General features: G+C 43.0%; 1 protein-coding gene across 4 annotated transcripts in view; it reads right to left on the bottom strand.

Moving 5' to 3' along the window:
* The window catches only part of CARMIL1 (capping protein regulator and myosin 1 linker 1), a 398,430-nt gene that overhangs the window by 34,548 nt on the left and 347,683 nt on the right, over window positions 1–16,199 (bottom strand). For all 4 annotated transcript variants that reach the window (XM_068236999.1, XM_068237000.1, XM_068237001.1 and 1 more), the window contains one exon: window positions 11,750–12,212. In XM_068236999.1, the coding sequence (XP_068093100.1) occupies window positions 11,750–12,212 (463 nt within the window). The remainder of the gene's footprint in view (window positions 1–11,749; window positions 12,213–16,199) is intronic.

The raw sequence follows: 16,199 nt of genomic DNA, 5'->3' as shown, positions 1-16,199 counted from the left end.
GTACTTACATAGCGCCAACATCTTCCGCAGAGCTGTACATACTATGTTGTTTTGTAACTGTCCCTCAGAGGGACTCACAATCTAATCCCTACCATAGTCATGTATATGTATGTATTGTGTAGTGTATGTATGGTAGTCTAGGGCCAATTTTAGGGGGAAGACAATTAACGTACGGTATATGTATGTTTTTTGGGATGTGGGAGGAAACCAGAGTGCCCAGAGGAAACCCATGGGGAGAACATACAAACTCCATGCAGATAGTGCCCTGGCTGGGATTCGAACCGGGGACCCAGTGCTGCAAGGCAAGATTGAATTCCACTATACCACCATGCTGCCTGTAAAGCATCTGGTTGATTATACCCACTTTCCTCCTCTATGCCCCTTTGTGTCCCCCTGTGTCCACCTCTGTCCCCCTTGTGCTCTCCTGTGTCCTCCTTGAGTCCTCCTCTATGCCCCTTTGTGTCCACCTGTGTCCCACATTTCTGCCTCTGTCCTCCTTGTGTCCTCCTCTATGCCCCTTTGTGTCCCCCAGTGTCCTCCTCTATGCCCCTTTGTGTCCCCCGTGTCCTGTTCTGCATAGGCACTGTACAGGGAGTCTCCGACATTGTGGCGGGTTGGAGGTTTGTATTGGCAGGCTTTCACAAGTCAGGAACTTCCTGCATTTGGATTATAAGACGCAGTGACTTTTTTATCCCACTTTTGGGGAAGAAAAAGTGTCTTATAGTGCAAAAAATATAGTAGTTCCTAACAGATTGTTAGGTCCTGTTTAATGACTTGAGTACATGGGTGTTGCAGGTGTATTTACATTGCATTTTGCAAACATAGCATGCTCTATTGTAGGAGTGCTATCCAGTTTAGAAATGTTTCTGGTTTAATAGGGTTTAAAAATATTAAAAGCATGTATATTAAAGTATATTTTAACTGGATAGAGTGATGGTTGCTAGAGGGAGAATGCTAATGGCCTTATTAAGGGCTTTACTAGGGCTTGAAAGCCAGTTGGAGGAGTCAGTTGCAGAGCTGATGTAAGGAGTAAAGTCGTTGTTCAAAATTAGCATAGCCCATTCAAAACATTCCAATACTCCAGTCTGCTGCTGTTCAGCACCGTTCAAGTAGACTTGGTCAGGAGGAGTTCATAGGCTTGCAAGTCATGCTCTGATGCTTCCTCCTTCCAAACCAGAAGGGTGAAGTTTTGGAGTCATGTGAAATGCAACGTGACTACCAAGCCAGTGGACTCCTCCTGACCCTGTCCCCTTGTTCAGGGCTGAACAGCAGCAGACGGGAGTATTAAGATGTGTTGAAACGACTATGCCGAATTTCAACACTAACACTAGTAAGGAAAGCTCCTGTGGGAATTACAACAAGAAGACCCAGTCTCTGTAGTACAGAAAAGTATTTTAAAGAATAGAGAGTTTGGAGAAGATGAGAGAAATCTGGAGCCAGAAATAGGGAGGCTCCTGTTTCATGGACTCTACACTGCTACCCGAGAAAACAGAGCTCAGCACTGGCTACTCCACTAATGTAAAAAGATCCGTTTCCAATGCTGCTGCTGAAGAAAAAAAAAACCTTGATGAATTCAGGCTAAAGGACTGTATTGTAGCGCCATTATAGGTTTGTTCCTGAAACCTATATGTGGCCGATTGTCAACTGCAAACATTTTATTTACTGAAAATCATCATAGCAGAGAAAAAGGTCAGCAGTAAATACCAGCTATAGAGATATAAACTGCCTCTGTTTTATAAGCCTCTACCATCTATCACATTTCCTGTCCATGAGCAGGATTTAATTAGCACAGTGGAACTGGCTGATGAGCCTTCACTGCAAGCCATGTACATCAATCACAAGCGCAACTTGTAGGTATAATAGCAGTTTGCTTTCCAAGATACAATGGATACAATACATTTCCCAGCGACTAGAGAAAGAAAATCAAAGTTACAGTATGTTGCTATTGAATTCCCAGAGGACTGCAAGTTAAACTGGCTTTGTACACACTGGAAGGTGAGGCAGAAAATTAATAAAAGCACCTAGTTGTGTAATCACCCAAAGACAAGCACATTTCAAATCGAGAGAGAGAGAGAGAGAGAGAGAGAGAGAGAGAGGGGGAGGGAGGGAGAGAGAGAGAGAGAGAGAGAGAGAGGGAGAGAGGGAGAGAGGGAGAGAGAGAGAGAGAGAGAGGGAGAGACCGATTCTGTTCACAGTGCATAAGAAATTCATGAAGGGGATCAAAGAGTATGAGAATTGCAGGAGATGCCAATGCTTTACAAATCCTCGTGAGCGTAATAAGAAGGAAAGAAACTAGGATTCGCTTAGCTACCACACAGCCAGAAAGTTTGCTTAGGGCTCTTTCACACATATTCCACTATTTCCATTTTGACGGAACGCACCTAGGATGCGGTAAAAAAGGTAACACGAAAGTCTATTGACTTTCAAGTTACTATTCACATTAGACAAAGCGTTACAGAGCATTGCATTGTAACGCTTCTGGGGGCTTTTACTCGTACAGCGCAAGCATTTTCCTGTCGGGTGAATTAGAACTAGTGTCGAACCACAACTTCCTGACATCATGCCATAGCGCGTGCATGAAATCAGGTTCGTGCACATGTTAGCTAGTGTGAAAGAGCCCTTAAAGATCAGTCACTTCTAGGGCTGTACCAGGAAGTGCCACCATACAGGAAATCCTGAAAGCAGGGACGGATCTAGGGGGGAGCAAGCGGGTCTCTTGCCCCAGGCGCAGTTTGTTGAATTCTTAAAAAGGCGGAAAAATTTGGATGGGGAATGGCAGTTTAGGCGCCAAAACCTGACCTTGCCCCAGGCGCAACTTGGGGCAACTTGCTCTAGATCCGTCCCTGCCTGAAAGATAAAGTTTATGTCTCCTCCAGTAAAATGTTCTTGCAAGTGTAAAGAATGGCTACAATTCTGAGCAATGAAGAGGAAGTTACAGAAATGGCCGGAGTGTTATAAGGTAATGGAACTATGTCAATTTCTTGCCCTGAGAATACTTGCCAGAAGCTGCCTGAAGCTGACTAGAATGTTGCAGTCACCAGGCATCCTTCATACAGTTATAAAGGAATGAATTATCTAAGGTCTGACTACAGCAAAATAAACGCAAAGGCCAAAAAAGTGTGAAAATGTTTTTATTTATTACTTTTAACATAAGAAGGAATCTGCATACTAGAAGATCAATACCCAGAGACCAATCTAAAGCATACCTTATTCATTCTGAACAGGAAAATGGGAATGCATATAGTTATGCCATATTCTGTTATTAGAAAGTTGCAAGAGTTAAGTCTCAAACTGTAAAAAAAGGGTCTGGGCGGGGCCATCTCTGCGGATAATCTATTGTGTGTACAGCCATCACAATGCATCACTAAGTTCTGGAGTGCCGGATCATCTTGAGCAAAAGCATTATTCCCCTCCTTACCTCTCTTGCTAGAAGCCGGTCGGTCAAGAACTTTGCTATTGCCCTTCCTCCCCTCTCCACATCAACAGATTGTACTGCTAGGCTGTAGCCTAGTGATGTGCCTGTACAGCATTTGGCCCTGAACTGTCACCTGAAAGATCAAGTCATGATCAATGTAGCCAACAATTATTGTGTATTTGTATGAATGTTTGTTTTCAGCTATGAGAGCAGAGACTGGGCCCGATCCAATTCACTTTTCCTCCTAAGTTTTCTCCTAGGTAATGCCTCACCAGCAAGAAAATACTTAGAACAATTCTGACAGTACTTTGTCACCTACTTTTTGAAACTTTTTCAGTTGCAGAGTGCTGAAAAGTTATTTTAAACGGGATATGAAAGTAAATTGGATCAGGCCCACAGTGTCTTTGGAGTAAAGGGTCACAGCTAACTTCTGCCATGCTGACCAGAATTCAAAAACAACACAGTAACCACAAATTCTGTTGCAAGTGTGGACAGGGTATAGCTGAGTAGAGGTGCTCTTCAGCTTAATTACTACATTAACACAGATGTTACCTGGTGAAGCCAGAGTGTCTAGAAAATGTGCAGTAAATAAAGTCTATGCGTTTTATCAATAAACATGCTTGTTTTTGTCTCTTATAGGAGGTAAGCCAGCCTTCCTACTTACATAGAGATCTATAAAATTATTTGTAGGCCATATGTGTTCCAATTCAAGGAAGAGTTCATTGTGTTTGTTACAGAACCCTATACATGACTATCAACAGATGACATAGAGCCTTTGCCACGTGTCACTAGAAAAGAAAATAAAGGCTTAGTTTTGTCAGGAATCATTAGAATACTGTATGTATTAATATAGTATGGACATCCTAAAAAAACAACCACTTTACCATAGCACATAGTTATGCCTCCCAAATTGTAAGATAATAAGGAGGGGCACTTCCTTCATATTAACATTTGAAAGTAACAAATCTATCAATTTAAAGGATGGTAATAAAATTAAAAGTCAATTAAACAAATGTGTCAGTAGAAAAATACAAATATTTATATAGATCTGCACAACAGTCCTGAAAAAGGGACAAATGGGGACGAAAGTGGGATAGAGGGACAGGGTTCCCAAAGAGGCACCGTCATGTCACTAACTGTCCTCACAATCTATTTCCTACCACAGTCCTCTAATGTCTGTACCCTAGCCTATGTACAATTTTGTAGGAACCAATTGATTTTTTCAGTAGGTTTTGTGGATTTGGGAATCTGGATTGATCAGGGAAATACATGTAAATATAGGGAGGACATCCAAATTTCACACAAGTAGTGCCCTAGATGGGAAAAGAGCCCATGGCTCTTGTGCTTCAATGCCAAAAAACATCCCCCTACACCAGGGGTCTCAAAACTCAATTTACCTGGGGGCCGCAGGAGGCAAGTCAGGATGAGGCTGAGCCGCATAAGGGATTTCACAATCAGCAGCACCCCCCCCCCCCCCCCTCGTCCCTTGCATTGATTTTTATTTCAAAATCAAATTCACACTGAAGCGAACTATTTTGCCTATTTTACCTTATAGTTCGCTTCAGTGCTCCCATTACAAGTAATCCGCCGTGTCCCCGCAGCAAAACGAGGGCTGCAGAGCCCCCAAATCGCCCAAGGGGCAATCCGTCGGCATTTCCACGAGCTGTGTGGAAAGGGTTGAAGGCTGCCACCAACTACAAGCCCCCTCCTCAGCATGCCACACCGAGCTCTGAGCTTACCGAGAGTCTCAGTGACTTCTACTGCAGATTCGAGAGTCAGCCAGCACCTGCAGGACTCCCACAGCCACCTGCACAATCTGCCACTGTAGCCCTAGGCCCTTACTCACCCCCACCGTCAGTGAGGGAGGCGGATGTACTGAAACACTTGCTAAGGCTAAATGCTAGGAAAGCCTCAGGTCCGGACGGTGTGTCGCCAGCCTGCCTGAAAACCTGTGCTCGTCAGCTCGCTTCCACCCTCTCTTCCATCTTCACGAGGTCCCTCCAGGAAGGCAAAGTTCCCGCGTGCTTCAAGAGGTCTGCCATTATCCCTATCCCCAAAAAGCAGGGCATCCTCGACCTCAACAACTTCAGGCCCGTGGCACTTACATCTGTGATCATGAAAGCTTTTGAAAGCATGGTGCTACCCCTCCTTAAGCACTCTACTGAGGGACTGCTAGACCCGCACCAGTTCGCGTACAGAGCGACCAGGTCCACAAATGACGCCATCAACATCTGCTTGGAGCACGTCTATGATCACCTGGATAGACCGGACTCCTACGCCAGGATCCTCCTACTGGACTTCAGCTCAGCATTCAATACCATCAGCCCTAAAATACTTCAGGACAATCTTGCTGCGCTAGGAGTCCACCCCACCCTACGCCTGTGGATCACGGACTTCCTCACCAACAGGTCCCAGGTCGTTAGGTTAGGCACCATCTCCTCACAACCTAGGATCACCAACACAGGGGCCCCACAAGGCTGCGTCCTGTCGCCGTTCCTGTTCGCTCTGTATACGAACAATTGCAAATCCACTTCGGACTCGGTAAAAGTAATTAAATTTGCCGATGACACGACCATTGTGGGTCTCATCACCAAAAACGATGAGAAGGCGTACCGCCACCAGGTCGAAAGCATATGCCGCTGGTGCAGAGAGAACGGGTTGGTCCTAAACACAGCAAAAATGGTTGAGATGATTGTTGATTTCAGGAGGCGCGCCTCTACCCCGCCTCCAATCCACATGGATGGCATGGAAGTGGAAAGAGTCCCCAGTGTCCGCCTACTGGGCACAACTATCTCCAATGACCTGAGGTGGAACACCAACACTGCCTCAACACAGAGGAAAGACCAACAGAGACTTTTCTTTCTCCGCCAACTGAAAAAGTTTGGTATGGCTCAAAAACTGCTGACAAATTTCTACTCAGCCACGATAGAATCCGTCCTATGCTCGTCCATCCTGGTCTGGTACGCCAGCTCCCCTGCCAGCGACAAGCTCAAACTGCAGAGGGTCATCAAATCTGCAGAGAGGATCATCGGGAGATCCCTTCCCACTCTGGACCTCCTCTACCACTCCAGGCTGTACACCAGAGCATTAAAGATCGCCAACGACCCCTCACGCTACAGCTTCTTTAATCAGCTCCCCTCGAGCCGGAAGCTCCGGTTCCGATCCATCTACACCAGGACCTCAAGACATAAGAACAGTTTCTTTCCCTCAGCTGTCAACCTCCTGAACTCTCGCCACGGAAATGCCCATCCCCACCCCACAATACCATGACGCACTGAGGCACTCTGCACATAGACGGCGCTCCAGCACAAGCGTACTTTTTTGGTTGTTTTTTATTGTATTGTAACTTATGCCATTGTCTCCCTCTGCATAAATGTTATATAATGTTCTGTTTTTCTGTATAATGTTCTGTTACTACTGCATGTCCTGTATCTGTAACTACTGTATACCGTGTATCAGTACCCTGTACGTGCCAAGCCCAATTCCGGACACGACCCAGTCGTGTTTGGCGAAATAAAGTTTTCTGATTTCTGATTTCCTGGAAGGGGCAGAGCTTTCAGCTTCAGCTCTGCCCCTCCTGACGTCAATCGCGGCGCCGCCTCTGCCCACCCCTCTCACTCTTCCTTCACAGAGAGGGGCGGGGAGAGGCTGAAAGCTCTGCTTCTTCCAGGAAATGCCAGCGGATTGCCCCCTGGGCGATTTGGGGGCTCTGCAGCCCTCGTTTAGCGGCGGGGATGCGGCAGATTACTTAGGAGCACTGCACCGTGGGGGTTGTCATGAAAAGTAATTTCGTTGTGTTACACAATGACAATAAAGTGAATTGAATTGAAGGAAGCTTTTGCCGGCGCGGGCCACAAAATATTGTATTGAGGGCCACAAATGGCCCGCGGGCCGCGAGTTTGAGACCCCTGCCCCACACCAAACGTACATAAATACTAGCTGTCCAAATATATGTTGCCTTTGCTTCATACTGTTTCTAGTACCAGATGCACTAATCTGCTGCATCTGGATTGTCCATTTACACAGAAAATCGGTGATAAGTTTACATTTTGCTTTTCATTTGCACATTCTTTTTACACAAGCTCCTAGACTATTTTGCAGAAGTTGAAGTATATGTCGTGTATGAACACCTTCTGCAATAGTGTAATGCCAGACAAGAGCTTTTTTTCAGCTGACAAACAGCTTGTATACAATCTACATTGATGCATTAAGTACTGCATCATCTCAGCTCACATATTAGTTATACATGCTCAGATCCAGGTCTACTCACAGCACAGTCTGCAAACAGATTCTCTCATCTGACAGGATGACAACCATGAATAACTGGCCAGAGAAGAATGTGTGGATTACAGGGTTTAGTCATATCAAGTCAGGCCATCCAATTAATGCTCGCAGTTAGCAGGATTCATCCAGAAAACTGGATAGGAAAAATGATCAGTGTTTCCTATGGCAGTCAATCATGTGTTTCTCTCCTACATTATAGTGTGCACTACAGAAATGACAGATATGTTATTGTGTCAAGCCAATTATTTCAGTATATTTTCAATGTGAGTTTTTACAGAAGGTAAATTTACACAAACGGGAAATAATAAAATGTGACTGATTAGTCATGTGGCTTCTTATACAGTGGGATGCGAAAGTTTGGGCAACCTTGTTGTCATGATTTTTCTGTATAAATCGTTGGTTAAGACAAAAAATGTCAGTTAAATATATCATATAGGAGACACACACACAGTGATATTTGAGAATTAAAATTAATTTTATTGGATTTACAGAATGTGTACAATAATCGTTTAAACAAAATTAGGCAAGTGCATAAATTTGGGCACCACTAAAAAATCTCCAATGAGAGTCTGGATTCTGGTTGAACGAATTTTGAACCATTACAAAACATCTCAAGTTCATTGAGGTTTGATAGCTTCCGAGCATGGACAGCTCTTTTTAACTCACACCACAGATTTTTAATTATATTCAGGTCTGGGGACTGAGATGGCCATTTCATAACGTTGTACTTGTTCCTCTGCATGAATGCCTTAGTGGAGTTTGAGCAGTGTTTGGGTCATTGTCTTGTTGAAAGATACAGCCTCGGCGCAGATTCAGCTTTGTCACTGATTCCTGGGCATTGGTCTCCAGAATCTGCTGATACTGAGTGGAATCCATGCATCCCTCAACTTTGACAAGATTCCCACCCAGTCCCTGCACTGGCCACACAGCCGCACAGCATGATGGAACCACCACCATATTTTACTGTAGGTAGCAGGTGTTTTTCGTGGAATGCTGTGTTTTTTTCCTCTATGCATAACGCCCTTATTATGCCCAAATAATTCAATTTTAGGTTCATCAGTCCACAGCACCTTATTCTAAAATGAAGTTGACTTGTCTAAATGTGCTTTAGCATACCTCAATCAGCTCTGTTTGTGCTGAGGATGGAGAAAAGGCTTCCTCTGCATCACTCTTGCATACAGCATTTCCTTGTGTAAAGTGCGCCAAATGGTTGAACGATACACAGTGACTCCATCTGCAGCAAGATGATGTTGTAGGTCTTTGGTGCTGGTCTGTGGGTTGACTGACTGTTCTCAACATTCGTCGCTTCTGTCTATCCGAGATTTTTCTTGGTCTGCCACTTCGAGCTTTAACTTGAACTGAGCCTGTGGTCTTCTATTTCCTCAATGTGTTCCTAACTGTGGAAACAGACAGCTGAAATCTCTGAGACGGCTTTCTGTATCCTTCTCCTAAACCATGATGTGAACAATCTTTGTCTTCAGGTCATTTGAAAGTTGTTTTGAGACCCCCATGTTGCTACTCTTCAGAGAAAATTAAGAGAGGAGGGAAGCTTACCATTGACCCCATTAAATACTCTCTTATAATTGGATTCACCTGTGTATGTAGGTCAGGTTCACGGAGCTTACCAAGCCAATTTGAGTTCCAATAATTAGTTCTAAAGGTTTTGGAATCAATAAAATGACAACAGTGCCCAAATGTATGCACCTGCCTAATTTTGTTCAAACAATTATTGTGCACTTTCTGTAAATCCAATAAACTTAATTTCACTTCTGAAATATCACTGTGTGCGTCTCCTATATGATATATTTAACTGACATTTTTTATCATAACAACCAACGATTTATACAGGAAAATCCTGACGATTAGCAAGGTTGCGCAAACGGTTGCATCCCACTGTATGAGAGGGGGTTAAAACTGCATGAGTCAAGCAGATGCACTGGGGATGCTGGAATATGGGAAAATGTGATGTTATGCAAGGCATGGAAATCTTTTATCTCTTAACGCGTGATTGTCAGCCACACAATCTAATTCCTTTTACCTCTGTGTTTATTATGTAATCTACATGCAGTTTGCATTGCAAGCATTCCAATATAATCATAACTGTGTCTGCTGTAATGAATCTTATCTCAGTTAGCCTGGCTCATTTCTGGTACATTGCCAGGGAGAAGGAAGCTTGTCATCTCCCCTCCCACATTCCTGCTTCTCACTGATTGGCTGAGGGCAGTTTCTATGTGACATGAGGCTGAGAAGGAAAATACACCTTACCCCTCTGCAGAAGCTGCTGAAATCCAACCTATGCTGTGCTCACGTGTTTACAAAGCAAGCTAGATATGACAGTACAGCCTCTAGGAGAAAAAACGAGTAAGGATGGAAATGACATCAGGAGTGGCTTCCGTTAGAGACAGTAACGATGGAAAATGCCTGGAACGGTTTTCTATTTACTATATAAAATTCACTGAAATCAGAACAAGGACTGTACAATACATATGTAAGTAGACCAAGTATTTATCTACTTATATATGTTTTTTTCTTAGACAGTACGGCTGTCCCTGCTGCTTTAACAGTGCTTTATTCAGTCTTACTGATCTTCACTGACATTTGTTACTTTACATACATTAGACCTGTGGTTTGGATCTATACTGGCAACACATTAGAGATCTTCTCAGGAAAATCAGATATCTAATATGATTTGTGACCTGTGTTGAAAAGACTGAAAGATCGATCAGGCAGCCATGTTGTGTTAGCAATTTTTTCCACAATAGAATAAAATTATCAAATCGGAAGGTCAATGGGCCTGCAATATCGAGCAATGTATGGGCACCACAAAACAATCCTGTTCTGCAATACATCCCTTAAAAAAAAATCTGTACAATCTCTGTAAAATTGAGAAAAAACGTAAAATACTTTTGTCCAAAGCAAAATAGATGTCAATAATTTTCTCATGTGGGCTAACAATGTGATTTGCTTACTTATGCTGGGAATACACGTTTCGTTTTAGCCTTCGATTCCTTCGGTAAACGAATCGAGTGTTGAAAACGTATGTGAAAATAGTCATAATCTCATTATAGTTTCGATTAATAGACCCCAAAAACGAACGACTAGTGATCGAACATGTTTGATATTATCTCTCTTTATCCATCTAATCGAGCCATTGGTAGGCTTGATGGCTGTTCAGATCGATTATATATTCGTTTATGCCGTCCGTCCCTGTACTACGTTTCGTTTCTTTGCAGCCTTCGATCATTGGAAAAACGAAACCATCAGAATTGAAAAAAAAAAACGAAACCGTGGGTGGTGATATTAACCGTACGGTCGATTATTTCGGGATCGAAAAGGACAAAAGGCACAATCGAAACGAAGGTTTAAACGAAGGCAAAAACGAAACGTGTATTCCCAGCATTAGAGAGAAGGAAAGTGCTGCCTGCCTTACGATTTTTATAAGGATAAATGAGAGCCACTGTGTAGTTTCCTGTACAATGTAGTCACTGTAAGGCCCTGTGATGATGTCACATGATTAATGCTTTTAAAAAAGGCTGGTGTCAGTGGAGACCAGCATCTCCTATATCATCATGATTGCACTCTTAGTTCTACCTCGCTTGGATTAATTAATATTACAGTAACATCTTTTAATAACATGATGTAATTAAAAGTTGTGAGTCATGTAAAAATGTTTTATCGTGTTAATTATCTTTTTAGCGGCTGCTTCAGAATGGTAGATCTAGTAGAAGCCTTCCAGGTTTAATACTGCATGCTTACATATGCACACGCTATATTCCAGCCAAGGAAAAAAAAGAATATGCACATTCTCCCAGCAGGCGGTTTGCCCTTTAAAAGATTACATTTTGATGGAAGGAATTAATGCGGTCTATTCTCACATTGCAGTTTGGAGTACCATTATCTGTCCGAACACCGGCATAATCGCTGCTAAGCCTTGCTGATGCCAGCACTGAGAAGGATTCAAAGGCTGCTGAAAGAATAGCTTTGATATGACACGAGTGTCCAGGTCTCCATGATATGCGTAGCAAAAGATAAATGGATGAAAGCTCATACCTTATTTGCTGCTCTCTTCTCTTGCTTGGCCTTCATCTCAGCCAGCAGCCCACTCCCCATGACTTGTACGCCGTATCGCCTTCCACTCTGTGGGCTACTTTTGCTATCCGTGCGCTCGGTTTTAGCACCATCATCAAGCTGTAAAATTTCCTCAATAGAGTCTGGAGTTTTTAGCTCCTCTGACCTCTCTGTGCTGCTGCTTGGCCCACTGCTGGCAGCACTTGCACTAGAGCTCACCGCCCCATTGGTGTCAGACACCTTCTCCTTTCTGCCCAGGTCAGGAGCAGGACTCTTTATAGAGGGCCGGGGTGATGGAGGCTCTTCAGATACACTAACAGTCTGTGGACGTTCGGACTTGGATGATCGAGATTTAATCAGATTGAGAAAACCACTTTTCCTGGACTCTCTCTTCTTCTTTTCATCACCTTCACCACCATCTTCTGCACCTTTAAAGGAATGTTTCCTAAAATAATAAGAAATATAAAATAAAATACAATCACTGTTTTTATTCAATTAAACATATATAAACATATATACTATATGAATATAAAAAAAAAATTCAAAAATTAACCATTAAAAACATCAGATACCCTGAAACACACAGAGGGGTGTCACTGTACATAGCAATGTAGAAAACGCTGGCATAACCATATCGTATCTTGTATAGGTGTAATACCTCAGCCAAGAAAGACTGTCAAATCACTGGCAACAAAGAAAATATGCCCCATATAGATACATAAAAATGGGCCTGGGGACACCCCAAAGGTTAGTGTTCCCAGGTCAGTACGATAACAGTATAAAAGCATCATCATTCACTGTATTGTAGACAAACAGTTCCCAAACAACATGAAGCTGGCTGATCAGAAGGAGATTCCCCAGTGCTGGTTTAAATGCGCAGTCCCGTTAATACATTTATAACCCTGCATTGGAAACATTGCATTTTTAAAGAGACACTGAAGCGAAAAAAAAATATGATATAGTGAATTGGTTGTGTACTATGAATAATTACTTGAAGATTAGCAGCAAAGAAAATATTCTCATACTTTTATTTTCAGGTATATAGTGTTTTTCTAACATTGCATCATTCTATAATATGTGCAGATTACACAACACTCAGCATTCAAAATGAGTCTATCAGAGCAGTCTGTGAAGTATTGACCTCTCCTCTAGCAGAGAAAAAGTAAACAGTTATCTTACAGTTGAGATAATAAAAGTCAGATAACAGCCCTCTCCTCGACTAAAGGTGGTCATACACTGGCCCGATTCGCGGCCGTTTCGACAGCAGATTTTGATCCTGGGATCGAATCTGCTGCCAATCGTTTGCGCTAAACGCACCCGTCGAACCGATTTTCTCCCGAAATCGGATCGGTCCGTCTATCGTGCCGTGCGGGAAATTACCCTCGATCACCCGCGGGTAGGGTGCGCGTCGCTAGCGGCGGCCGATCCGATCAGGTATACATTACCTGACGCTGGCTCCCGGGCGTCTTCTCAGCGCTGCACCGCTCTGTTCCGGCTCCATCCCGGCGCTTCCTGTGTCACTGCAGTGACCAGGAAGTTCAAATAGAGGACGCTCTATTTGAACTTCCTGGTCACGGAGTGACACAGGAAGCGCCGGGATGGAGCAAGAACAGAGCGGTGCGGTGCAGCGCGGAGAAGACGCCCGGGAGCCAGTGTCAGGTAATGTATAGGGGAGGGGGCACAGGCGGTAGGAGCAGCTCAACAGATTGTGATCGGTTTCAGGCTGAAATCGATTCACAATCTGTTTGCAGTAAAGGCAGCCATACGATCCCTCTCTGATCAGATTCGATCAGATAGGGATCTGTCAGCTGGTCGATCTAATGGCAAATCGACCAGTGTATGGCTACCTTAACTTAGTCGGAGAGCTTAATGGCTTGTTTGCATAGAGATAAAAACTGGAGTTTCTCAACTCTTCCTGTACTGGAAACAATTACACTGATGTATCTGATCTTAATGTTTTATTTCTTAGCTTCGCTACACATACAAATCATAATATCATAATTTTTTTTTCGCTTCAGTGTCTCTTTAAAGTTTAGATATAACTACCTTCATGAATTACATCTGAACTTTGAAATGCAGTCTTTCCAATACAGGTTTATAAATATTGTGAACCGACTACTCATTTAAACCAGCACTGGGGGAATATCCTTCTGATCAGGCAACTTCGGGTTTAGGAATTATTTGTCCACACAACAGTGCATGATCGTATGCTACTTTTATACTATTATCGTATGGACCTTGGCACACTTAACTTTGATTATTAATAAAGTATATATCTTTTTCATTGTGGACTTTGATTATTTACCATTTTTTCTCTTAAAATGTTTTATAAAAACTCTACATTGCCTTTATAAGATAACTATTAGGTCATAATCTGAATAGGAAGCAGTTTGGGGCAGAGCTGGATCATCCACAAGGCAAACATAGGCAGTTGCCTAGGGCTTGTTGAGAGTCTAGGGCTTGGTGGCTGCGAGCCCCCTCCAAATTGAATTAAAAAAGACAGGTGGCCATTAGCGGAGGGCAAAAAGTGCCATCTTGCCTAAGGCCCTATTTCATCTATATCGTTTTCTGGTTTTGGGCATCTCCTTTCAGGAAGAACATTAGACATGTCAAAAGGGTAAGAGGATAGCTTAGGTCACATTTACTTGGGTTAAAGCAGTCCAAAAGCCAGATAAAGAAAGCAGTCCAGAATATGGCAAAGTGCCAGTAGTTTAAAGAGAATCTGTATTGTTAAAATCACACAAAAGTAAACATACCAGTGCGTTAGGGGACATCTCCTATTCCCCTCTGTCACAATTTCACCGCTCTCCGCCGCATTAAGAGTGGTTAAAAACAGTTTTAAAAAGTTTGTTTATAAACAAACAAAATGGCCACCAAAACAGGAAGTAGGTTGATGTACAGTATGTCCACACATAGAAAATACATCCATACACAAGCAGGCTGTATACAGCCTTCCTTTTGATCTCAAGAGATCATTTGTGTGTTTCTTTCCCTCTGCAGTTATCATTCACTGAAGTGTCAGGCTGTTTCTTCCTGCAGAGTGCAGACAGCTCTGCCTGTATGTAATTCCTCAGTATGTGAAAGCCCAGCCAGCTCAGAGGAGGATTTATCCAGCTTGTAAAAGATAATAGAGCAGAGAGAAGCTGCCCTAATTTAAATAACACAAAGGCAGTGTGCATAGAGGGGCCAGGAGGGGGGAGATGCATCACAGAACCACAACACTGAAGAACTTGGCAGCCTTCCAGACACAGGCCGACAAGTCTGACAGGAGAGAGATAAGTTGATTTATTACAGAGATAGTGATAGTAGAAAGTGCTGCAGTAAGCCAGAGCACATTAGAATAGATTTTGGAACTTGTAGGATGGAAGAAAACCGGATGAAATTTTTGTTACGGAGTCTCTTTAAAGTGAAAAAACACTTTTGTGGAGAAAAAAGTAATCCTTCCTCCCTACCACACCAGCTATCATATCATCACGCTCATCAAGCTAAGGAACAGCTGGTAGTGTCAGGCAGTTGTGGCACTTGAGCTCTGTCCTCAGCATCAATGAGAAGTGCTCACATGAAGTGTTGTTGGCAGGTTAGGCACTGTCACCAGGAGACAGAGACAAAGGGAAGAGCATATACATAGATATCCTCATCCCTAAAAACATTGATTAGGCCAAATTAGTAAAAAAAAATTTTAAGATAGATCTGTCCTGCTTTTTCACTCACACTGCCATGGGCCATAGGTACTCAGTAACTAAAGCACATCTAGGTTCACTGTAATACTGTGGCTTGTACTTCTGGCTGAAGCGAGAATCTGCCGTTGTGTCACCACAGGGGGGAAAAGCGTGACACAACATTTGCACTTGCACAGAACCTGATCAAAGCACGGCCCTCCATGCCATTTGTTTAAAAATATTAAAAGAAAATGCAACAATACCCACTCTGCACCTTCTAGTTAATTATCAGACATTTGCTCCACAGCTGGATATTCCAATCATTTAACATGTCACTAAGCAACAATCTGGGAAAAGCTTTCAACATGCTCTAATAAGTACCTTATCCATTGTATTCAATAGGCACTTGCTGGCGGCTCTAGCCCCTAGATAACAGATTCTTACAAAGGGATCTCACAATGCGCCATAACCACACATTCAAGTGACAATTAAGTGTTTTGGCCTTTTAATTTCATAAGTTGTCATTTTACAGAAAAGTCAGCAACGGTAGCCCATGCTTGTGCTCACTTCAAAGGGAAATTGATTTTCATGTGTCAATTTGTATGGCTGCAGGAAGAAGAAACGTAATAAGAGCAAAGACCTAGGGGCCTGCTTATAGAGATGGCAATCAGCTGATCACTGTAAAAAGTGCATTAGTTCTACTGAAGCGATGCTAGATTTCACAATGCCATATTTATAATGGTACAGATCTTTTTAAACAATTGATACTTTCA

This window comes from Hyperolius riggenbachi, chromosome 5 (assembly GCF_040937935.1).
Source record: "Hyperolius riggenbachi isolate aHypRig1 chromosome 5, aHypRig1.pri, whole genome shotgun sequence".
Taxonomy (NCBI): Eukaryota; Metazoa; Chordata; class Amphibia; order Anura; family Hyperoliidae; genus Hyperolius; species Hyperolius riggenbachi.
The sequence above is the reverse complement of the archived record's forward strand: the minus strand, read 5'-3'. Positions and strand labels throughout refer to the sequence as shown.